The sequence below is a fragment of the Echeneis naucrates genome, chromosome 17, assembly GCF_900963305.1.
Source record: "Echeneis naucrates chromosome 17, fEcheNa1.1, whole genome shotgun sequence".
In the NCBI taxonomy this organism is placed as follows: domain Eukaryota; kingdom Metazoa; phylum Chordata; class Actinopteri; order Carangiformes; family Echeneidae; genus Echeneis; species Echeneis naucrates.
This window is the reverse complement of record NC_042527.1, coordinates 5208515-5233432: the sequence shown is the minus strand read 5'-3', so window position 1 is coordinate 5233432 and position 24918 is coordinate 5208515. Positions and strand designations below refer to the sequence as shown.

The 24918-nt window shown below is 41.9% G+C and overlaps 1 protein-coding gene across 1 annotated transcript in view; it reads left to right on the top strand.

Moving 5' to 3' along the window:
• Positions 1-24387, top strand: part of cdh24b (cadherin 24, type 2b) — a 163586-nt gene extending 139199 nt beyond the window's left edge. Inside the window, exons 13-19 of the mRNA XM_029524683.1 lie at positions 2287-2456; positions 2514-2607; positions 5715-5922; positions 7057-7549; positions 9265-10180; positions 19751-19894; positions 24311-24387. Of these exons, the coding sequence (XP_029380543.1) occupies positions 2287-2456; positions 2514-2607; positions 5715-5922; positions 7057-7549; positions 9265-10180; positions 19751-19894; positions 24311-24387 (2102 nt within the window). The remainder of the gene's footprint in view (positions 1-2286; positions 2457-2513; positions 2608-5714; positions 5923-7056; positions 7550-9264; positions 10181-19750; positions 19895-24310) is intronic.
• Positions 24388-24918: the final 531 nt, after the last annotated feature.

Below are 24918 nucleotides of genomic sequence, written 5' to 3'. Positions count from 1 at the left end.
CAAAACATGCTCAATAAAACAAAGAGAACACTGAATATGTGGAAATTGCTGCCATTTTCTGCACACTACATCCCTGATTACATCAGCTACTCATCTCCTTTTCCCTCCCTTTACTGTCATGTTGCTACGTTTTTATTTAATAATTTATTTTGGCGCATTACAGTCACAACACATTAGCATGCAGGGTCATAGTGCAAATCAATCATGGTTCCAAGAAATTCCACAGGATACTTTTGATGTGTGTATTTTCAAGCATACACAGTGTGTTAATTTATTCCCACTTGAAAATGAGGAACTAATAGGTCCCGCATGATTCTGAAATATGAGGGCAGTGGTGTTTTTGGTTGTTTGTTCTTTTGGAGAAGCAAACTTCATATAATGATGTATAGTATTATTACCATATGACTTTGATACAGTGAACATGCTGCCATCAGTTGCCTCATTACACATCCTGTACACACAGAGGTGCATTGTCATACACAGTTTGGCTACCTTGCGAGTATAAATATAATATTAGCAATATTATATATTTTGTTTCCAGTAATTAGCTGCTAAATGTGCCACTGCGTCTTCCTGCAAATTGGTTTCTTTGTCTGCCCGCCCATTGGTGCTGTGTGAAGGGGTGTACTGTGCAGTAGATTGATGAAAGCAGGGAGAGTGAAGCTGATCACTGTTAATCCAAAACAATGTTAATCCAAACAACAGAGCTGAGGGAATATTGATTAGAGCTGCTAAGAAAATTGCTTTAATAATGAACGATGAAAATTTAGTTTGTTTGGTCAAAGGGAGCAGTCCAGCGGTTCCTTGTGTAGATGTTTTTTCTCTTTTACACCTAATGCTTGATAGTGTTGTTGCATCGAACAGAAGGATTTTATTCCATTGTCAGCAGCTGACGAGCGCTGCATGCTGTTTGGCATGATTGGCTCCATACCGCCATACAGCTCATTAAACTGACTCATTGTTCCTAAACTTTGCAAAACCAAGAGGAGGGAACCTGCTCTGGTTGGATTAAGGATCAAGGGGATAAACTCACTGACACGAGAAATCAAAGGATTCTTTGATGTGTCATCCAACGCTGAGAACAGAGAAAGGGGAACATGTTTTGATCTCATATGGACATCTTGTCTGACAAAGGCATGCTTTGTTATTAAAAAAAGAGATTATGATTTGATCTGTGATTCAGATCATTGGAGAGTGCTTTCATAATTGAGTCATGTTTGTAAACCATTACTGTATAAATGTTTTCCGCACCAATTTTCTCAGTGCCGTCCTGTCGACTGACATATTGTTTTTTGGCACCCTTGATATTAAATCGAGGGGAAATCTAAAAATGTCTCTCACTTCTGTTTTGCCTAGAATTGTTGTCCTGTTCTCGCACCTCCTAAAATATTGAAGGTGACTCTCTGTTATTGATTAGCATAGTGACCCCCGCCACTAAGACCAAGAACCGCACCTTGGGGGACAGAGCCTTCATCATCGCCACCCCTAACCGCTGGATTTCCCTCTGCAACTCTGACACATTCGCCACATTAAAAAGTCAACAGAAATCCCACCACTTCAATATCACTTAATATAACACCTGACTGTCCTCCTACAATCGCGCCCCCCCTCACCAAATTCTCCTGATGTGTATCTGTCCTGTCATGTATTTACTTTTTTTTGTGTGTCTCTATGTAAAGCATCTTTGCGTACAAATTTGATTTATTATTATTATAATTATTAGTAACATTTGATGCTCCATGCTTGAAAACATGGTGTCAAACTTGACAGTTCTGATGTTACCTGGTCCATTATTCACATAGTTTATTGGCTCTGTCGATCAAAACCGGTGTGAGCGTCTGGCTGTTGGACAGTATTCCTAGGCAGATGGCTATGAGAGCAGCATATTGTGTGTATTGTGTGAGAGACTAGTTTTAAAGGTGAAGTATCAGACTTTATGTTCTTGTTTTCTCTGCAACGGGGGATAATAAATCAGGAAATGAGGCTGCAGGAGCAGTTGGATATTATTCGGCCTAATTGAGACACCGCGCACTAGATTCAAACTATAATCTCTAATTACTGTCGTCGTTACTCTGATGCGAGCCACTGAAGCATCATTTTGGCTCACTTCATTCCATTCTAGCATGAATCCATCACCCATTGATTGGAATCACACATTTGTAAACATCATGTTGTTGGGGTTTCATATTCAACTTGTAACATCTGTTCAGAACAGAAAACTGAGGAAATTGCACCAAGCAGTGAGCAATAGGTTAGTTGACTTCCTCTCTGTCAATCTTCCTTCAGGCCCCACTGCTAGCCTGGTACTGCTGTCCCAGCTCCAGCCACTGTCCCGCTCGCCATCCTCCACCCTGACACTCTACGTGCCGCTGGTCCTGAGGGACGGGACGTCAGGCCTCACCAGCACCGGGACAGTCACCGTGTCTGTCTGTCCCTGCCTGAGAGGGGGAGCAAGGGCTGGGGAGAAAGAGAAAGACAAACAGATGGAGGGCGAGTTGGACTGGGAAAGAGAGGCCGTGTGTCTCCCTCAGCAGTCCACACTGCCTTCCCCCGGCCTCAGTACAGCTGCCCTGCTTGCTATCCTGGCCTGTGTTGCTACGCTACTGGGTAAATATTTTGATGAAAAAGTTTCTGAAGACACATAGTGATGAAGTGTGGGATCAGTATAAGGCTGATGTCCCTCAAAGGACCCCTATCTATATAACATGCATCATATTTAACAGCAGTGCTTAATATTATGTATGCAGTGAAATTATATCATTGCCTATAAAGGAGTTTCATGGTAATCTACCAAAAAAAAAAAAAAAAAACGCACTAAATAGAGTTTAGGGCTGTTTACCCTCCACTATATCCCTAGGTGCTTAATCTGCATATGAAAATAATGGAAGTAACAGCGCAAATATTTCACTCAGTTACAGCTGTTCAAAAGCTAGGTTTACTTTCCTTCCTGCAATTTTTGGTCTCAGTGTCTCCTCTAGCAAGGTCAGCACAAATCACTATTAAAATAATGTGTGATTATTGGAGCCTTCCAGATAGCAGCTTAATAAAATGCCACTGCCACCTTTGCAGAAACTCACAAATGTTCAACTGGATAATGTCTAGATGCTGAGAAGGCTTTGGCTTATGGCCAACATCATTGTAATTTCAATTCATTCTGTTGGATCACTACTCATGCCTAGTTGATGGAGGCATTATCATTCTGGAAGAGACCAGTTCAATCAAGAAAGAAACGCAGCATAGCATGAAGGTGATCATGCTGAGTGGAGTTTAGTTCTCTAAGTGACAAGGGCATCAAGTATAAAAGGAGGAAATACACACAGTTTTAAAGCACGCACCACAAGTGTGTAGCTTTCACACCGCACAACAGTTTTGTTCTAAAAGAACTTTTGACACACATTGCTAATGCCAATCAGTAGAACTGGGCCTTTTTCCCAAAATGCCAGATATTTTTACAGAAGCTCTGACAATAGCTCCATTAGGATCCCATGTGGTTATTAAAAAGGGGGCTGGCATACATAAGGTGGATACTGAGCCAGTACTGTAGGTCACCACTCCTTCCCTGTGGACAGGAAGAAGAGAAAAATGCATGTGCACCATGATGATCCTTCATTTTGTTTATTAAAGACTCCTTTTGGCGATCATTGGATTACTTCTAGGAAAATGAAATAATGCTACCTCTAACAATAATGAAGCTGGAGATTAACTTACTGCAACAGTAAAGGCGCATGTTGTGCAGAAGTAGTTTCATATTTGATCAAATATAATTGAATGTTTAATAAGTCCCTCCTCCAAAACAGATTGATTGTCCAGTTGTATCATGATAAGGAGCAGCAATTTTCTTCAGTCACTGAGTTAAAGCTCTGACGAAACTGATAATGGTGCTGGTGGGTTTTATTTGTTTGTTTGTTTTTTAAAACCTCTTCCAAGAAGGTTTTGTTTCTATCTGTTGGCTGAATTGAACACAGACTGTGGTGGACGTAAGTATGGATGCATTGTAGATAAGAATTGGGGACAAATTTGGATCATTTACTATTTTTTTTCTTTTTCTATAGTCTGTTGGCGTCGCTGTCTGAATGCCCATCATATTCCCAAAGCCTGGGGTTGTATTTTAAGCTATTGTTTATTTATTTTACAAGAGAACTACACAAAAAGAACTCACAAATGTTAGCTGTGGATCCAAGAAATTTCCTATCATTTTCCCCATGAGTGAAAATGATAGGAAAGGCAATTTGTTTTGCATATTCATCAGTTCCTCAGGAGACAATCGTTGGATCTTGATGTAAAAATTAAACATTTTTCAGGTGGTGAAACTGTGCAGTTTTGCCCCGGTGGAGGTATATGCCATTCTAGTTTACGCTTTTAAAGCACAAGAGAAAAGTGTAAGAAATGAATAATGAATGTGAATCTACTCTTAACTTAAGATGGAAATGGTAGATTGCCGGCCTGACTGTGTGGTCATAACCTGGCATTACTTCCAGAGGCAACATTGTTAACTGAACACATCGTTTCAGGAGCAACATTATAAATGTAAATGAACTGGAACGTCATGCAGTTGGATGTAAGTAGTGATTTAGAGTCAGGATAACATCTCTGTCTCACTCTTTATTTTAAAGCTTACACAGATGTTGTTTTGGAACAAATAAAATGGTATGAATCGAGAGAAATATACCTTTAGAATATGTTAACTCTGAAAGTTATAAAAGTTATCATTTTAGGTTACAAAATCCACCATGGTCGGCTTCTGTTTGCTTCTGTGTGAAATCAAAAACCTATTGTTTCAAAAAATGTAAACAAATCATTGTTGGTACATTTCCACCTTATCATGATAAACCATATATATCGTCTCACCAGCCCTGTGGAGGCAGGTGGAGACGAACTTGTAGCTAAATCTTTTCTCTGTTTATGGTTGCATGTTTTTTGTGCATGGTACCCGACCCAAAGCCTTTTAAAACTTTAGCAGCAAATGACAAGTCTGTGCCATGCTAGATTGGAAAAGTTTAAAAGTTTCCTAATGAGTGACTGGTGGCGAAACTGAATGGTCAACCATCCTTAGATCTTTTTTTGGATTGATTCTGTCTGTCCCTACAGGATCAGGTGATTCTTTTTTAAATGGTTTCTGGGTGTGTAGCTCTCACCAGGCCACTACAGGTTTGGTCTCAAAGTTGGGATTGTGAAGAGCTCTACATAGAAAAATCATCAACATCAAAATGTTTTAAATGAATGCCAGTGCAATATTCCTTCACTTTATTTATGTTCTGAATACTGAATAGTTTAACACAGATTCATGGGTGAAATGGCGCATAAATGTATAAAAATAAATCTTTTCAGGTCGGTTTTATCACCGATTGCGTTGTTGGACAACTGTCCAAGCAGCATCAGCGCTTGTTTTCTCTCTCCACAGCATTACAAAAGTAGCTCTCTGCTTTTGCTAATATGGAATCATGAGAGAATAAAGCCTTCATTTGCCTGGCCATAGGTCAAAGTGAGTTACAGAGTGACGTCATGCAGCCTGCTGATAGAACATACCTGCCCTCTAACCTGTCTGTATTCATTTTATCCCGATGCGTCTGCCTAAAATTTTCTCCCGTCACTCTCTCATTTTCCTCCTTACTGTTATTTCCCTTGGGACTTGTGCCCGCTTCCCCATGTTCATCATTCTTTTTCCAATTTCTCTCTCTCACTATTCTTTATTGTTGTTGCTGCCCCCTTTGCAGCGGTGAGTGCCCTGTCACTGTCGCTGCGCCGTCAGAAGCGTGACTCCCTGTCACCACTGGAGGAGGACGACGTACGTGAGAACATCATAACATATGATGATGAGGGTGGGGGAGAGGCGGACACAGCTGCCTTTGACATCGCGGCGCTGCAAAGTGCTCCCCACAGCTCACGCTCACGTGGCTACCGCACACTGGACAGCAGGAATATGTAAGCTGCATTTTGGAGTGCGTGTGGAAGTTTGAAAGCATGTGAGATATAGCATACACTGTTTGCCGTTTAGTTATATCATGGCTGGGCTGGTCTCTGATTAGATGCTAAAAGGACGACTGGAAGGAAACAAATTTACCCTTTCAGAGTAAATCCTTTCATCTGCCTCCGGCGCTTAATTGATCCACTTAAGTAAATGATGAAGCCATGACTTCCAGGTCATAATCAGTCACCGATCAAAATGCTGAGACAGAAGTCTATCAAGCCTTATGGTCCAGGGAGACCACTTTGTTGTGTTCATTTTGTTTGAGCTTTTACATCAGAGAGTTGTTTGCACCCACTTTGATGTTCCTATGAAACATTGTTGTTGCCTTTGGACTAATAATTAACTGATGAATTCATGCAAACCATACGGTGCAGCCATAAACAAGTACAAAGGCCGCCTTCAGTTTATTGAAAATTGCTTCTTGTAATTTATGTAGGTGGACACAACATGAAAACCCATCTAAATCTAATGCAATCCAACGCAATAGCCCTGCAACAAATGCTACCTTTGGAAGTGTTTAATGTTTCATTTTTGTTGACACTGTGTCACAGAGGAGTGGATAGTTGAGCTTTAGGGAAGCTTTGAAGCTGTGGTGTGTGCTTCTGGTGTACTGCATTGGTAAGATCTTTCAGGGACACACAAATTTCTGTTTGCTTGTCATGAGGACTAGTAGCAGTTGTATAAAATCATCTGCGGCTCTGGAGGGAGTCTGAGAAAGTAGCTCTAATGTTTCTGTCAGGCTTATCTCGGATTGGGTTTGGAGACTACACATATTTTACGGAACAGCAGCATTACAACAGTTTGCAATTTCATCCTCATATTCGGAACTAAAAGCTTTCTTTGAAGGCCCCTTTAATGTTGTTTCATCCAACTGGGCATTTTATTACAAGGCGGACAAAACAAGAGGAATAACTTACGCAGCACAGCAACAGCATCAACCAAACTGCTCTCAGATTGATGAGAGATAATGTGGTCAGGCAAGTTAAGACGGTTATTCACAAACTCAGATCCACATCAAAGACCTTCTTTTCCCGGCGCTCCACTGCCTGAGGAAGTCAGAAATAAGAATGTTGTTTTGTGTCTTACAGACGTTACACACATCGTGGTCAAGACAAAGCTCGCACCTACAGCTGGGCTCAGAATCCAGGAGTAGATCACAGTGGGTACACGGGCCCAGGAGGACCCCTCTATGGCCGCCTCTGTTACAGCAGTCATACTCTACCTGTTCTCCGGCGCACGCCGGGTGGAACATTTGAACCAGGCCTGGCTGAGCTGGGGTACCGATTTCCTGGTAGCCAGCCTGATCATTCCCTGGTCATCCAGAACCAGGGGGCCATGGTGGGGCCAATGGAGTCTGGGGCAGTTTACATAGCCCCCACAGATCTCAGCAATGGAAGCCAAACAGGCAGTCGCACAGGAAGCCGTGATGGGACTGCACCACAGAGCGCAGTGAGCACATCAGATGGAGGAACACCAAGGACCAGTGACAGCCAGGATAGAGGAGGAGGAACAAGGACCATGAGCAATTGCACAGAGGGCAGCATTGAAGACAAAGTGAACCACAATCAAGATGCAGACTGGGTAAGAATCGCTCTGACACTGATTTCACATCAAACGTAATTTTTTTGTTCTTTTCAGTGTACAGCATTGTAATAGCGACGTATACCATCCAACCTTTCTTCCAGGTTTTGTAGTTCAAATAAATACAGTGCTGCAGGGCTGGTGTGTGGTTTTTTTTTTTGCTGTTTTTTTTCCCAGGAAGTTGGCATTACTCTGGTTCCCTCAACACACAGAAGCACAAAAAGCCAAAGGGCTAGGGGTTGTTGCAGACAATAATATCTGTTACAAACAGAAGTTTGAGCACTTGATTTATGAAGTCTAAATAAAATCACCAGCACCAAAAAAATATTGCCTGGCTTGTCGAGCTATAGGCACCAGAATCGCAGATTTTAGCATTACCACCGCAAAACTATGAACTTGTAGGAATCACAATTCAGGTATTCACTGATGTATTTTATGTTTAGGAGTAAAATGTGAAGAAGCCTTGAGCTGTTAGCTCACACAAACCTTATTTTAGGCATCAAACCAAAAACCCATTGACTGTGGGATGAAGTAACCAAAATTTCCTGTGGTGCTAAAAGTAATTTCTGGGTTTTAAAACTCCTCATACCTGCAGCACTCTATTAAAGTTTGAGCACAAATTCACCAGCCTTGTCCAATACTATTATGGAAGATATGAAAAACAGAGGCTGTGTATCTCATAATAAAAAGAAGATTTATGTAAATATACACAGTGACTCTGTTTATTAGGCCTATAGACACATTGTGATTGTTTACATTACAATATAGCCTGGAGCACTGTAGTTAACTGCTTTGTTAGATGGTGATACTTTAGGTAATGAGCCATCCTTCAGTCTACATTGTGCAGATACTACATACTTTGGTGTGAGAATGCCACATGAATGGATTCTGTATATCAAAACAGTTTAATTCATGGATGGAAGGATGGATGATGCTGTGTTTCTGGAAAGAGAAAGAGTGCTTGATGTCTCATTGAATAATGAATTAAAATTGAATAAATGACTTGATTAATGATAGATGGCTTCACTGCAGAAAGTATTAAAGTTGAATGAATTACTAAATTATTCAATTAAATAAGCAAACCAGGAGGTACGAAAGTAATTAAGCAAATATAAAATAATAATTAAGTTTGCATTGAACCTGCTATATTATATTATTGCCGTGATTGTAACTCCATAATGCATTTTAGTCTTTGTCGGGTAGCAAAAATGTCTAGTACAATGCTGAGGGAAGATTATTCAGACATATCAGCACATTTATATCCTGCTGTTCATTATCTTTTCTATGTTTTGTTTTATTTATAAGGCCATAGCAAGGCTCACTGGCACGTTCTGTATTTAATTTTCAAATATTTTATCTCTCGATCATTTCCCTTCCTATCTCCCACTCACAGTGTAGTGTTAGCTCATTCTAGTGTTCAGTTAATATCTATGGCTTTTTCCAACTCTGCATTTCTTCCGCTATATACTTCTCATTGTCTGTCTCTCCTTCTTCTTATGTTTTATCTTCACCATCTCCTGCCTTTCCTTCATTCGACCACTGTATCATCACACTCCCCATCTCTTTGGCTCTATTATGTCAATTATTAAATTATCCCTCCTGCTTGGGCAAATTCTTCACATCCCATTTTGTCTCCTTGTAACCAAACCTAACAGTATCACACCTTACCCCAGCCCCAAACTGAAACCACTCGTGCTCGCCTACGTTCCCTCCAGGTGCAGTCGGAGACATTTCCCAGAGAGCATAATCTCGTCATGACGCGGTCTGGCTCCATGATTGGCCAGGGTCACGGGATGGGAGGCTGGGTGAGTGACTCTGCTACACTCCCCCTGGCAGGACGCAGGGCCTCCCGTGCTGGCTTGTCCCCAAAACGTACAGGCACTGGCCAGGGAGAGTCTGACTCCAGTGGAGGGGGAGGGGGAGGAGGAAGTGGAGGTGGAAATGGAGCCGGGGTCACCTCCACAGATGGACAACAGCAACCTGCCAGTGGACGCAACTATGCTGCTGTGCTACAAGGGGAGGTATCCGGACAGAGGGACTACCCTGGCAGTTTAGGGAGAGGAGGACTGGAGATGGGGAGCAACTTTGTTGTGGCGAGACCAGACCGGGAGGGTGGAGGGATATCATTGACCGGGACTCCGACTGTCTACCCAGAAGCGCCTGGCTTTATTGGGGACTGGCGTGACCGGGTCGGTCTGGGGGCGTATGTTTTGGGCAGGAGGGATATGACCCCACAACTTTTGCCCTTCCCCGGGCAACCTCGAGGAGCATACAGTGGAGTGATGGGCTTTGGGGCCAGTTGGGTTCCAGGAATGGAGGCAGCGAGAGGGGCACCAGGGCCTGCAGGTCCCTCCTTGGCACTAAGGGTGGGTGAGTTCTTACGCTTGCGTCTTGCCCAGGTCACTTTTGACCCTTCGCAGCCACCTTATGATTCGGTGCAGGTTTATGGCCTTGAAGGCACAGGTTCCAGGGCTGGATCCCTCAGCTCCCTGGAGAGCGAAGGAGAGAAGGATGCAGAGAAGGAGGATTGGGGGGCAGGCTTGGAAGAATGGGGTCCCCAGTTCCAGAAATTAGCCCAACTCTTCAAAGAAAGAGAGAAAGAAAGGGAAGAGAAGGAAAAAGATGATGAGGGTAACAAAAAGGAGAAGGAAAAGAAAGAGGAGGCAGAAAAGAAAAAAGAGAAAAAAGTGAGAGAAGAGCAGGCTGGAGAAGAGGGGAAAGACTGAGGAGGAATGAAAATGAGACAAATAGGGGCAAAGGGGGAAGACAGAAAGGGTGGGAATAGGAGGATGATGAAAAGGCAACCAGAGTTAGAATAATGTGAAGAGAAGTTAAGGGGGAGAAAGATGAAGAGGCAAAGTAATAAAAAGAGACAGAGAAAAATGAGCCTAGGGAGGATGGAGAATGCGAGGGCAGGGGAGAGAGTGATTGATGTAATTTAAAGCAATAAGTGTTGAAACGCTGATATGGTTGAGCACAGATACTGAGACAATGCAGAGGCTGCGTCTGCTCAGGGCAAAAACAATTTGCTAAACACTTTGGACAAAGAAAAACAACCCAAACATCCAAGACTCGATTTAATTCAACTCTCACGTATGGAACTAGAAACAGCAGGAAACAAGTAAGGAAGGTGTTTCTTGTAGTGCATGATGGTCTGTTGTGCGTGCATGCGTGGCTCTGCGTCGCACACGTACTTTTGCTACTAAGTGTATATGAAGGAAGAGCGGCAGGGAGGTATCATCGCATGCAGAGAAGATCAAACTATGAGACTGATGACTGATGATACAGATGCTGTGACAATAGGTTTTCCGGGACAATGTGCAACAGTAAACATCTCGTAATGAAGGGTAGAAACGCACAGAGGATTAAACATATTTGAAGATGAAGTGACTGGGATGGAAGACGGATGTATAGATAGAGAGAAACGGTCGGTGATGTGAGACGATTGTACAGAAACAATTACTTTTTATTCCAACTGCACTGGCAGAAAAGTGAATTATTCAGCTCACTATTTCATTCCAAATGAAAATGATGAATCATTTAAATCCTGCAAAAGATTCTCCGTTCTCTCAGCCCACCAGGAAAACAGACATTGTGAAAAATTTAAATGATTAAGGGATGTGATCCCCCGCTATCTCAGCCCTCCCTTCCTCCCTCCCTTCACACTTCTCAAAATCCTTTTTGTAGTTGACTATTGGTATGTTTACAAAGACTCATGCTCTCACACAGACACAAAAAAGAACCGATGAATACCACAAGGCTTTGATTGTACTACAGTAAATTATAAAAGCAGAACCATCCGCAAGTATTTCTTCCACTACATAAAGTAATGATGACTATTATTTAAAATGTCTATGGAAGAAGTCTCCTATTTTATTATTATTATTAATACTTCATTTTATTTAGTTTTATTTATTTATGTTTTCTTTTTTTTTTTTTTTTTTGGTCTAAGTTCCCCCCCACCTCCCTCAATGTAGTGTTCATTTCACACATCTCGAGGACAAAGTTTGCATGGTTCTTGAAGAAAAAAATTAACTACAAAAAAAAATCTGTAACTGCAATCTGTTCTCACTTTGGACACTCACGCTACCCAAATGAAAATTTCCACACATCCCATAATGAGATAATAGCGGAGCAGCGCGTCACAGAGACGTCCCAACAGATAGGCTTTTTGTTCTTGTTAAAGGTCAGGATGAAAATGGGCTGGAGTTTTCAGCTGGAATGCACTTTTATACTGTGTAATGTTCAATAATAGACCATGAATAATGTCAAAGATTACAGTTGTTTTATAAAATGTCAATAAAAAAAAGACAATGTTTGACTGTATGTAAGAGCATTTCAAATGTAAATACCACTGAATATTATTGCTAAAGGAGAGTATATAAAATAAGTAAAAAAGAAAAAAAAAACAAAACAACAAAACAAAACATAAATGTCCACATGGAGCACTGGTGGGACTATCTGTATGTACTGTAGATTAGAAGTGGACTAACTGAGCTGGGCCTAACAGCCTCCCTGGACCGAAGCAACCTCTGTTCTTTTCGGCATCTTTGTGTGAAATGAACAGGTTTGGCTTGGTGGTAGCGCTTGTCTTCAGATGGACTGGCCAAGGCTTCAATTACAAATACATGTGGCCTCTGGCAGATTTTTGCTGTGAAAAATATCGGTTAGGAAGTCTGTGAGTGGAGCATTTTCCAGTGAGGAACCAGTTAGATGAAAATCCAAAGGAGGGAGGAAAAAAAATCTTCTGGAAGATATCAAACAAAGAAAAACAAACCTGTTTTAACCCCCAAATCAGGATTATTATTCATAAGAAGTAGAATAATAAACAGAAATGTAATTTGTGAGGACACTGCTGTGATTAGTGCTACATTGCCTGAGAGATATGGAAGTTTTATGGATGGTTATTTCTCTCTTGAGATACAATAAACTGCAGAGTAAGATTTATATCATAGGTGTGAGGAAATAACTGTCCTATATCTTACAGTTCAGGGAGTGTAATTCAGATTTTGACCTCTAAAAGTACTGAAAGCAAATCCTCATAATGTTGTGGAGTAATAACCAAACAGGCCTACAGGAGGCGAGTTGTTTGTGTCCAGAGAGGAGTTTAGCCACATACTGTAAACCTGAATGTGAACATCGTTTGGTGTGCCACCTTTGATCGTCTGTCACTGGTTCATTGTGAAGCCACCCACATAAGTTGAGCTACAGTTCTGCTTGTGTCCACCAGGATCATGCTGTCAAAGTCTACTACCGTCACCGCTTAGATAACCAATCAGGATGTCGGGCTACACACTGACCACAGAGAAACCCACCTACACCCCCGTACCCTTTACAGTACCTGAGCCACAGACTCGTTTATACAGTGCCACTGCACACACTGGATGGTATCCAGACCGATGTACAAATTCTGCACAATAACTGGAGAAGAGTGGGGTGGGGTGGTGGCGGGGGGGAGGGGAGGAGGGGCGGGGTTGGGGTGCAGAACCTGAGGGTTATCACAGTCATAAAACCTTAAACCTAAAGTGAGCATAATCCAAAGTGACAAAGACAGATGGTTTTTCAGGCATCTTATGGTAACATACTCTGTGCCAACAACTCTCGTTTGTTAAAAATGACTTTTCATAATTTCTGATGTTATTTGTTTGTCGTAATATTAAGATATTAGATCTGGCGGGGGCAGCGTCAATAAAAGAAGTCCAATGGTGCAAGAAACACAGGCTTATAGCTGTTTCAGCCTGAGAGAAAATACATCAACTCATCATCACCATGTTGGTATTCTGACCCAACTGTATTCAGTAGTTATGACTGCATGAGTACTTCAGCCTGCGCCAGTCTTCAAACCCAGCCTCCTCTACATCTGTAAATTTACATTTTTCTTCCCACATGTGGTCCTATTGCAGAGTCAAATGACTGCCAGTCCTCAAGCCAAGCCAAGACAGATTGCGATCAGATTTATTTTTGTCTAAATGTACCTAAAAGTTTATTAACTCTCATCTGGATATGAGAAAGGATTAAACGGGCCCTGAGGGTGTTTTTCAGCTTGGTTTACCACCATATAAAATGGGTTTGATCTATAAACTATTTTTCTAGAAGCTGTCAGGATGTCTGGCCTCCCGTCTTTCTTGCCCTATTTGACTTTGACTGGAGTGAGATGTTGTCGTTACGCTTGCTGTTCTCAGCAGCTGACAAGGTGCGTGCGATGTCGTTTCAGGACTGAAGTCATAACGAACCTGAATAATTAGAATGAAGTGATGTCCCTGATTATAATTTCCCTGATAGGTCTACAATGACTGCCAGAGGACTTGGAACTATTTGTTATGAGAATAAGCATTGTTGTAAAAAGAACTAATATGTCACTTTGCCAAATAATTATGTGGGTGATGTTTTCCCTGAGAATTTTTGCAAAATGTGCCAACTTTCTGAGTCTCTCAATGCACAAAAATCTATCCTCATTTTCATAATAGTGTTGCCGGCCATTGCAAAAGCAATTAGCATGGTCTACCGATAAGTGACCTTTCTTGCCATTCTAATTATATAGTGTATTCCCCAGGCTTGATTGGCTCCAGGTGTTTCATCTGTGCTGATTGGTCTGATTCAAAGTTCTGCTCTGGCAGAGGGGTCGAAATCAAAGTGATGATTCTCCTGATTTGTCTTATTTCAGAGCACCAGAGTGCGGCACCAACTAAACCACTTGACAGAGTTGATTATCCTGTCCTCTTGATTCTAGCAAATTGGTTCAATCAAAAGCATGATTAGTTGAATCAGTTGTTTTTAATAGAATAAAAATCCTCCATTCTCTGCAGCAGTCCACTGCTTTTTTTTTTTTTTTTTTTTAGCCGGCTTGTGGCGATAAAAGAAAAAGTGGGCTTGTCGTGCAATTTTCAAGCACTGTGTCAAAAAAAAAACTTTCACACTGAGTCGGATGGAGTCCCACTTTAGAATATTAGCGAATTACCTTAATGTCTAAATCTGCTGATAAGCTGATCAGAGCTGTAGAGTGAAGGGCACAGCCTCTGGCCTTGACCCCAAACAGGTCCACCCCATTGGTTCTGCACCCCCACCCCTTCCTCCCTGTGACTTCATTGCTCCTGCACGATGTTGATATTCCACAATTGCGTGCTAAACAATGTGTATTTATTTCTGTTGTACTTTTTCTTTTTGTAAATTTGAATAAAAAAGGAACTATTTCAAAGAGATGAGTCAGACCTGCTCTGTGCTTCTTTCTGCTGTCTTCTGAATTTCTGGATAATCAGACTTCAGCTTGCATGTGCCTGATGTTTGTGTGTGTGTGTGTGTGTGTGTGTGCGTGTGCGTGTGCGTGTCTGTCTGCTGGAGGAAGAGACGGCACGATTGAGAGTTGTGCCACGCCGTGCATACAAATCTGTGTGCACCTTCTGAGCATGTGTCTTGCTGTGAGTAGGCGGGTGTACCTTGTCAAATTGGCCCCTCGAAATTTCCAGACCAAAGGGGTGTGTGTGTTTGTGTGTGTGTGTGTGTGTGTGTCTGACTGCAGGATGAAGGAACACCTTGTCTGGTGTGATCCAGCCTGATAGCTGGATGTGAGGTCAGTAATAGAGGACAGACAGAGAGTTCTGCAGAGCAATCACACTTTTAGACGAAGTAGGGAGAATTCTCTGTTTGTTTGCCTGCAGGGAAAAAAAAGAGAGGAGGGGAGGGGTGGGCTACAAAAAAAAAAAAAAGGCATTTTGAACTCCAGAGCAGCAGCAAATAGAGCAGACCTGACAGCTGTGACTGAATAATACGAGGCCCCTTTACCAGCCCTTGCAGCTCCCCCTCGTATTCTGCAGCGTTGGCTGGCTGAATGATGGATCGGGGAGATGTACGCCATTGCTGTGTGACTGAATAGCTGGTTAAAAAGATTTATTACAATAATCAAATATGAAAGAGGGGATTATTTCAACATGATGGTTTAGAGAATGATCGTGTTAGCTGGGTCTCTGCTTGATTACAATGATAATTCCCGCCTCGAGTTGGGAGAGGGAGAGAAGCAGTGGCAGAGGAAAGGGGTACAGAGAACCATATTAGCAGTTAATATGCAAGTCTGTTGCGTTACATAAAACTGTATTTGTGATCGGGCTGATTCTACACAGCGCTGGAGGGGGGGGGGGGGATTACCTTTGCCATCTCTTTCACCGTCTGTGAAACCCCATAATTACACAACTCGTAAACCTCCTATGGAAACAGCATCCTGTAAGAGGATGTTGTTCAGTCAGTTGGAGATTTGATGTCCCTTAACCCAGTCCACTCCCCACCAACACAACACTCTTTATCGATTTACGACTACATGTACATTTATCCGTCTCCCTCAAGCATCAACACTGCAATGCAGCATCCAAGGTGAGTTGCACTGTCATGGCACTGTCAATAATTACAGCATGCATAATTGATCGTAGTATAATGGTGGTGCTGGAGATAAAATGGGCCCAGTTAAAGACCATACACCTGGGAATAACTATACACTGTGCCGGGGGGCTGCACACACTCAATGTGCTGCAGGATTGCATCACAGGACACACAAGTTGGTGAGTGTGAGTGCGTATGTGCAAGTGAATTCAAGTACATGGAGATTCTTCATTCTGTTTGAACCTTACTGACACACACAATCCCTCTGGCTATTCAGCTCAGTGTTAGCGCTCGTGCATCTGTGTGCGTGTGCATTTCTGCACTTGTGTCTACACGTCTTTGCATTTCAAGTACGAATGTGAAGGCTGCCGCTTCTCAACACAAGTCAAGTCCAAGGGACTTTCAGCGACTGTAGAACTCAAGAAAAGATAAACTTTGTCGATGTGACAGCTTCGTGCCCTGCAGTTAAAAGTCTAACTACCACCTGAAGCTTTTAGCTGCATCTGTCCCTCTGGGTTTTACACCCACCTGTTGCTCTTCCTCATCTCCACTTGTCCTTCTGCTCTCTCACGCCAGCTTCTCACTTGGGATGCCCTCAGAGTTCCTTGGGTCATTTTAAGTGGAAAATTAAATCTTCATTGACAATCTTAATTAAAGTTCGATCCTCCTGAAGTAAGCCAACAGGGAATCCATAGTGTAAGGGTGGAGACTTGGAGCGGGAGTGGCTTTTGGGAAGCTGCTGCTGGTGGTTGTGGTGGCGCTGATGAAGGGATTAGAGGGGGTAATTGGTGAATAGGATCCTAAGGGTAAATTACACAAGTGGTATTTACACTTCAGAAGGAAAGGAGGGAATGTATGGAGGTGGTAGACAATTAAAGTGGCCTGCTTCTTGAAGGCACACTGGAATGAGAAATCCAACATGTGTCAGACGCAGTTTGGTGGGTTTGTTTTTTTTTTTTTTTAAACATTGTTGCCAAACTAGGTCTCAGCATAAGGGAGGGGATAGAGAGAGGGGAGTGGGGGAAGAAGAGAAGAGCATTATTCAGAAATCTTCATTGGAATTCTTCTTGTCTTGCTTTTGGTGACATGGTGTTACTTGAAGCGACGTAATCCCTTATCATGCTTCCATAAGCAGACAGCATTTGCCTAATACCAGACAGTAATCATTCAAAGACACTGCTAAGCACACGGCCCAATGCTCCCACTCTTATCCACGTTCAACAGAACACTATTTAGCAACTACGTGTCGGGATTGGGTGCTGAGAAGAAAAAGAAAACAATTAGTATATGCCCTTGTACGATTAAAATATACATTATGTTCCTAAAAATTAAACAGAAAAGTCACTCCTCTCTGCGGCGCCTCCTCTCAGTGAAAGACTCCTTCTCTCACTGTAGTTCCAATTTAGCTGCTGTCCCAATAGAGGCCATCAACGTCCCTTGGCAAGCCACTTTGTGGAAGCAATGAGCTGAGAAGAGATTTTTGCCTGAAGGAAGTTGAACTAGCCCAGGACTTAATCCTGTGACAGGGGGCCTGTGAAGGCAGCGCAGCTCACCGGCTAAATGTGATTGTGTTTGTGCCTGTAGAAGAGGTTATTTGTTTTGCTGTCCAGCCACTATTCTATTTGCAGAGAACATACAGATACACATGGTCCTGATACATCTCCACGTGGCGAGGGCAAGAGATTGTGTCTGGACCTTCGTTTTATTTATCTGCTCTGCTCTGCTCTGGTTTCCTGGGAGCCGAGCCGGTCGAGTGCTCTGAGCAGGCTGATCATATCTGTGGTAATGTTGCTGTGGTTTCTGAAGACTCAGGAGAGAAATCTGTGGATGAGTGGGTGTGTGTTTGACTGTGTTGGGAAGTGACGGCTGACCATTAGAGACGAAAAGTAAAAGTGAAGATCATGGCCAATTATAGACACACAAACGGGGGGGAGGGGGGTGTTAGGTGTGCTCATTAGCCCTGTGAGTCAGCATGTTTGATTTGTCAATGAGGAGATTGATAAGTTGAAGGGGATGTTATGTCTTTGGTGAAGCATTCACTGGGACTTATTCTCATCAGCTGTTCCTGTTATTGTCCTACAGATCATGAAGCAGTGTATATATATATATATAACCACCTGTGATGTTAACCAGTGTTACCATCTACAGATAATTCACCTGGGATATTTAAAATCAAAGTCTTTGTTATGTAAACCTGTTAAATAATAGTATAAAGCCATACAAATATAACAGTTACATGTCTATATTGTATATAAGTTCTCATCTGCTCTTCATCAAAATGATAGTGAATAGTGATTAGTGACTAGTGATTAGAATGGAATATCTATTTCTGCACCTCCTTGTTTTTGTACTTGCAGCATTCATCAAAGAGAAATATTTCAGATACAATGTGCATGTGCTTCTTCCTGACTTAACCGTAATTCAGTTTTCGCATGTGCGTTTTGAAACCTTGGGATTCCCACTAGAATTCCAATGTGCCGTAATTGGCTGCACAGCATGGGATCGTACAAAGTGTTCAACCAGGTAAGGTCTGCTCACAGCTGAGGATTAGCAACTGAGTGCACAATCGCTGCACAACAATTCACTGATAAAAATCACGATATTGAGGATTTTAAAGTGCACGAGCATCCAATGGCAATAAATCATCCATGACATCCAGTATTTTAGCGAAGAAGCAGCACAGATGTTATCGAAAGGTCTCAAGTCAAATTTAGCTCACATGGAGACTGTGGGCGACACTTTTTCCCCATTAATCCTTGAAAGAAGAAGAAGAAGAAGCGTGTATTTGAGCTGCTCGGCCAGACCTTGTACCCATCCCACTGTTTCTGAAAACCATGATCCCTCCCCCCAAAAAAATGGAGGAACTCAGAGTGCAAGAGTCAGCACTTCATTAGCCACCCCCTCTGCCCCACTGACACTAAACTCCCCGCATGGCCACCTGCATGTATTGGTTTGTGTCTGCTGCCACCTGCTGGAATAATAATCAACCTAAACCACCAGTACAGATTATCCCAGCATTCTCAGAGGGAACACCCTTCAAAACACGCCTGTTCATTCCAGAGCTAACTCACTTGCAGACTATCACACCCCTGATCAATTAAAATTCTCCATTCTGCCTGACATGAACGTGTTTGAGAAATCTAATCCCACAGGACTGGGCTGAGGAATCAAAACCTTCTTGTTGGGAGATTAACACACAGGGCTCAGGCTCCCGGACATTTTGCCTAACTGTTGGAGAGAAATTCAATTTGGGGAACAGCTTGTTAAAATGATTTATTGCAGTAATCCAATAAAACGTGAAGGAGGGGATTATATCTGCATGATGCTTTTGAGAGTGATCATAATTGGGGCTTTACCTGATTACAGAAATAACCTGCACTTGTGATTGTGTTTGCTGATTTTGCACCATGCTAGTAAACACATGATTAGTGTGCCTATAGATTGACATTAATAGACTGTGTATTACTGAGTGTCAGCGGCAGTCAACTGAACAACAAAGTCGATACAACTTTCATAACACTATTTTGGCTTTGCAATTAACTTTGCAATTGTAAATACATGTTGTGCATCAGAGGAGCAGTGAGATGCATTTTTGTTTTTGATACCTGCATGACAGCTTGAAGATTATGTCAGCTTGATTGGCATTCTGAAAAAGCTCTGATGAGCAGCCTGTCTGCAAACACTTCCATCGGTTAGGTTGTCATGTTTATTCAGAACCCCAAAGTGTATATGACCATAGCCCAATGTACGGGTGTATTACTGCCCCACACAGATCACCTAAATGGGGCAGGTAATGACGGCTTTTTAGCTGGTGATGAGCACCTTGTTTTCCAGGACCCCTGACAGATCCTGCAGGGGGGCACTATAAAGGTCCAGCCAGTAATTTCCTCATCAAGTGTCATCTCATCAACTGCACCGCTGGTCCGACTGGCTGCAAGGGAGTGCTGGCGCCAAGCCCATCTGATACCTCAGGGGAGGGTGAGTTCACTCTGGGCAGGTCACTAGTCTATCACAGGGCCAACATACAGAGACAAACAGCCATCACACTCACACTCACACCAACAAGCAATTTACAGTCACGGGCTGTTGTAAATGTGCACATCTTTGGAGGGAAAAACTCTACACAGAAAGGCCCCAGACCTGGGAATCGAACCCAAAACCCTCTTGCTATGAGGCCACGGCACTAACCATGATTCAGCATCTGGATCATTGACCAGCAAAGCTGGTCATCACTTGTTTTTGCATAGTTTTTCAGAATGCTTCAAAATGACAGTTTAGGATATTGAATGTACTTTCCCCCTCGTCCACTGGCTGTTCTTTCCTCAGGCCTTACCTGAATCCTACTGTTTGGCTGCAGACTTCTAATCCATCATATCAAACAATCAGCAGCAAAATGTGCTGCCAAACATCATGAGCAGGAGTGTGAGAGACTCCCCTGCAGGATTTTCTTTGGCATTTGGGTACACAACACAGAAAAACCTCTGCCACGGTTGCCATATTTCAGTTTTCACACCTACAAATGATGAAGTAAATAACTGAAAAACTAAAACCTTCATTTTGAAACTCTCATTCGGAAAAGCTGTATCTTTAAGAGGGCCACTAAGGCTACAAATATATCCTCTGTATGCAAAGTCGGCTTTGGGTCAGCATCTTTTGTGTAATTCTATTAGCTGTTTGTATATTTCAACACCAAGCCACAATAATTGCATTTTCCACTTTCCGTATTAGGCTCAATTCCCCATTGAGCAATAGTTATGAAAGGTCACGAGAAACTCCCCTCTGGAGCCGTCAGTATAAAAAGACAGAGATGAAGAAAAACAATTCATTCTCAAGATAACAAAGTGATATATTTTAAAGCTTTACAGACTCAATAGGTTTTATATCCCAGCTGTCTCAAATCCTTTTCCTGTGATCACTGCCATCAGTCCCCTGCTGATGCAGCAGTGGAAAGTATAGAGCACAGCTGCTTTTTTGATAGCCACTGTGAAGGATGAGCAAGCAGCTGTCAATAAAATTAACGGAAGGGATTTTAAATGGGCCTTAAGGAGATGAAACAAAAAACTGGCGCAGGGGAATACGTGGTGCAACTGGCCCATAATTAGGGCAGCGATAAATCGTTTAAAAAAGTGAATTCTTAAAATAATTTCCTCTGAAAGGGATGAGAAACTCTGGGAGGTCCTGGGGTTCACTCCAGATGGTCACCAGAAAAAATAAGCAGATGTTAGATTTTAATTTCCTCGTTAATGCATGCTTTTTCCTCATGCGGTATTCTTTCATTTACAAATCAGACATATATGAGGCATTCTTCAAACATTCACACTCATTTTGGTAGACGCTCTATACTGTATAAAGGTGTTAACACCACCGCAACTTCTGCTTACTTGCTCACTTCACATTCATGGTCCTCAGAAGTTGTGTAGTAATGAAAGTGACATCTGACATTTTTCAAAAATGAATAACTTTGCAATGCAATTTGCTCCAATGTTTCAGAGTTCCCAGAGGAGGAATCAAAGTTTCTCCTTCACCAAAACGTTGGACCATGACAGGATGCGAGGTCCCTGAAGAATGAGTCCCAGTGTTTACGACGCTTCTGATCTTCTACTACTAACAAGAGGTGACCTTGTTGACACAAATCAGCTTGATGAGCAGTTTGATATGAAGATTTACTCCTTGATAACAGGAAAAGCAGCAGTTGCAACACTCGTTGCTTGCAGATGGCATTTAAATTGCAGTAGCTTTTACTTTCATGTCTGTTGGATTTTCATTATCGTACTTATAAGCTGTTTCTCAGTACTTTCAGTGATTTTTTGATCTTTGATCTTGAAACAACCTCAGGTTACATTCCCTCATTGGGGACTTCTTTGGCCCACAATAAAGTATGTAAAACCAATGACTAATGCCCCCTGACATTTGTACAGAATATTTCATGGTCTGCAGAGGAGAAGACACAAAGTCCTGACTGCAACTTCCCTTTCCTTCAGCACCATCATCAAATTAAAATATTACTTTATACGGGTTAAAGAACTAAACTTTATTATGCAGTTAAAGGTATACATCCTCTGGGGAGCTTCAAACCCATTTTAATTGATCTCTTAATGGCACCACCTTTAAGATGCAGGTAGGCTATTATTGTGTTCATTAGTAGTAATTTGACTGTCACTGGCTCATTGTTTTCTAATACCAAATTAGCATGTAGCTAATGTCGTTGACGCTGGCCTGAACTCTCTGCTTTGGAATCCATCCATCCACTCCTACTTTTAATTAATACACTGCCCTGTCTATTGATGACCGGAATTAAGTAGGGGATTAGACACGCAAAAACATGTGCAGACACACAATGCAGAATGAGATAATTTGTTTGTTTTTACATGTTTATAGTTGTTCCATCTAATTATTCTGGATCATTTCCTTTAACGCTTCTCCTTTTGGAAACGGGAAAAAAAGAAGATGCTGAATTTATATCATCGGAGATGAGTCCTTGGGAAAGGCAATCTTTTCATAACTTTGAAAAAGGGGTTGTTGAAAAGTTCTGCTGTGTTTTTGCTATGAAGACATTTCTTCTCTTCTCACATCTTCACATCTTTTTCCCTATTTTGGCCACAGTCACAGACGCGTAATAAAGGACAGAAGGTAATTGGCTGTAATGGCTGTTATGAAGTGGCCTCTGTCATCGTATTACTGTATTACTGTTTACACAGCACACTGAAACAGTGGCAAGTGGCATATTGTCTCCTGAAGTGCCAAGCCTTCTTTTAGCATTTTACTTTGATGTTGGAAGTGGCAAAGGCTGCGCTGCATATAAATCTCCTTAATAAATCATTAATCCTGCACCAACACCCTTGTGAAAATTCCCGTCAGTGCATATGCATTTCAAGAGTGGAGTTATTTCGAAGACAGACTCGTGACTTTGTTCAAGACTGTTAATAATAAATTATTATAAAAAGTACATATTACGTCACAAATGTGTTTGGTGGGGTTGCAGGGATGGTCCATGACGATGCTGAACTACTCCCACTGCACTGGCAGATTTTTGGGCTGAATGTGAACTAAAACAACATAAAATGCTGAGAAATAGGTACGCTTGTTGCATGACAGCTTTGTTATCCTATTTAGCCCATTTTCTTTCAGCTTGACCAGCTTTTCTAGTATCCTAAAGAAACTCTCTCTGCACTGAGCTCTTTCGGAGAAATAGACTAGCCTTGAGGGCAGATCGTGGCATGACTCTCAAACACAAACATTCCTAAAATAAAACAACACAATCTTTGATCATGTTCTCTGCAACAAAACTGCTGCAACTCCAATACCCATTTGGAGATCATATCATCAGTCCAGTGGTCTACGGCATTAAATCGTACTGGGTCAAATAAATGTCAGGATGATTTGGGACTTTCATAACATGAAAATACAAAGATTTTTACAGTTGAGATCTATCAGTCTGGGGAAAAATAATGCAAATGTGACTCCAACAGCCAGAAGCATGCTTTGCAACTGTTTTATAGCTTTATCTAATGACCAGTCAGAATATTAACTTCCCTGTTCGATGACAAATGTGTCAATTTGATAAAACGGACGTGCTTGTCTTCCCCCAGACATCACTTGTTCATAGCTCCTGAGGTTTCTTTTGGGTGTGCTGACTGCTCACTAAAATTTGACATAGAAGTGAATCCAGTACTTAAGAAGAAGCTGGATTGAAGAAGATGGTTCTAATGACCATCAGGGATATAACTCCCCCGCTAGTTTAAAAACATTTTATCTCAGTTTGTAGTCATAGTTTTCAGTTACGTGACTCACACTGACACCATTGAGGGCAAAAAACCAGGTCCAAGATGATGGCTAACAATGAAAACGCCGGAGAACGACGTAAACATGTAAATTTCCAAGCGTTTCAAGCCACGAATATTTTGATCATCTCTCTAAAGAAGAAAACACAAGCTATAGGATTAAACTACAAGTTTTGGGTATTTGCGACCCACCCACCGTATTTCAGTCCCTGCTAGACCTCCCATTCAGCAATGTTTGCATTTATCCTGTGGAGAATCCCTCTCCTTACTTTGCCGCCAGGATGAGCGCATTCAAAGGTACGGACAGTTATCAGGATTTTCAATATGGACGGGTCAGCAATGCTGCCGTTTGGGGGGTGAAGGACAAGAAATTCTTCATTGCCAAAATAACACTACCAGATAGTGTTAGCTAACTGCTAATTAGCAAGGCCATTGGCGTTGGTTTCATAAGTCCACTTAAACAAGCCACGTCAGAACGAATAAATAAATACATAATGACTGACAGTACAATAGTTAAAATACCCAGTGGTGACTAACTTTAGAGCTTAACCTTAGCTTTCATGAAATTTTCGCCACAAAGACGTGTACTTGTGCCATTCTTTGCCCTCTCCAGGGACAGTGGCACATCCTAAGGCACGTATCCACAATCTCCTCCTCTCCGGGTTTTCGTTCTCAGACGGGATTCTGTAAAAGCACAACCCTGGCTTGTCTCCTCGTTGATTTGTGCAGCCAGTTGCACAGAAACCATCTAGCATTCTGGTAAAAGTTAAGCCAAAACTAGTAAAATAAATAAATAAATAAAAAAGTAGCTGGCGGACAGGGAGAGAAAGTAGTCTTTTCCCCTCCAAGGTGGCGTTCCCACAGTAGTGTGACATTACGTGAAAACTATGAATAAGATCTATGGGAAAATGTCCCTCATTCTCGCTTGACTTATTAGCTTTGTGAACGTTTTCTAATGAGTTCATGGTTTCAGTGTATTGTCTGTAAGTCTTCTTCAACACAAAATGATTAACTTTTAAATGATCATCCCATTTAGAAGAAAACTGACTATGTAACAGTATTTGCATGAAGGTGTAGCCGTCCAGATCCAAACCTCACTCTTCCTCAGCTTTGCATTCTCTTCAAAATATGCTTTCCTCTGGTTGATTTAAAAAAAAAAAAAAAGCATAATGGCACTAACCAAATTACAAACTGGAAGCTCCAGAACCAGATGTGCGTTGG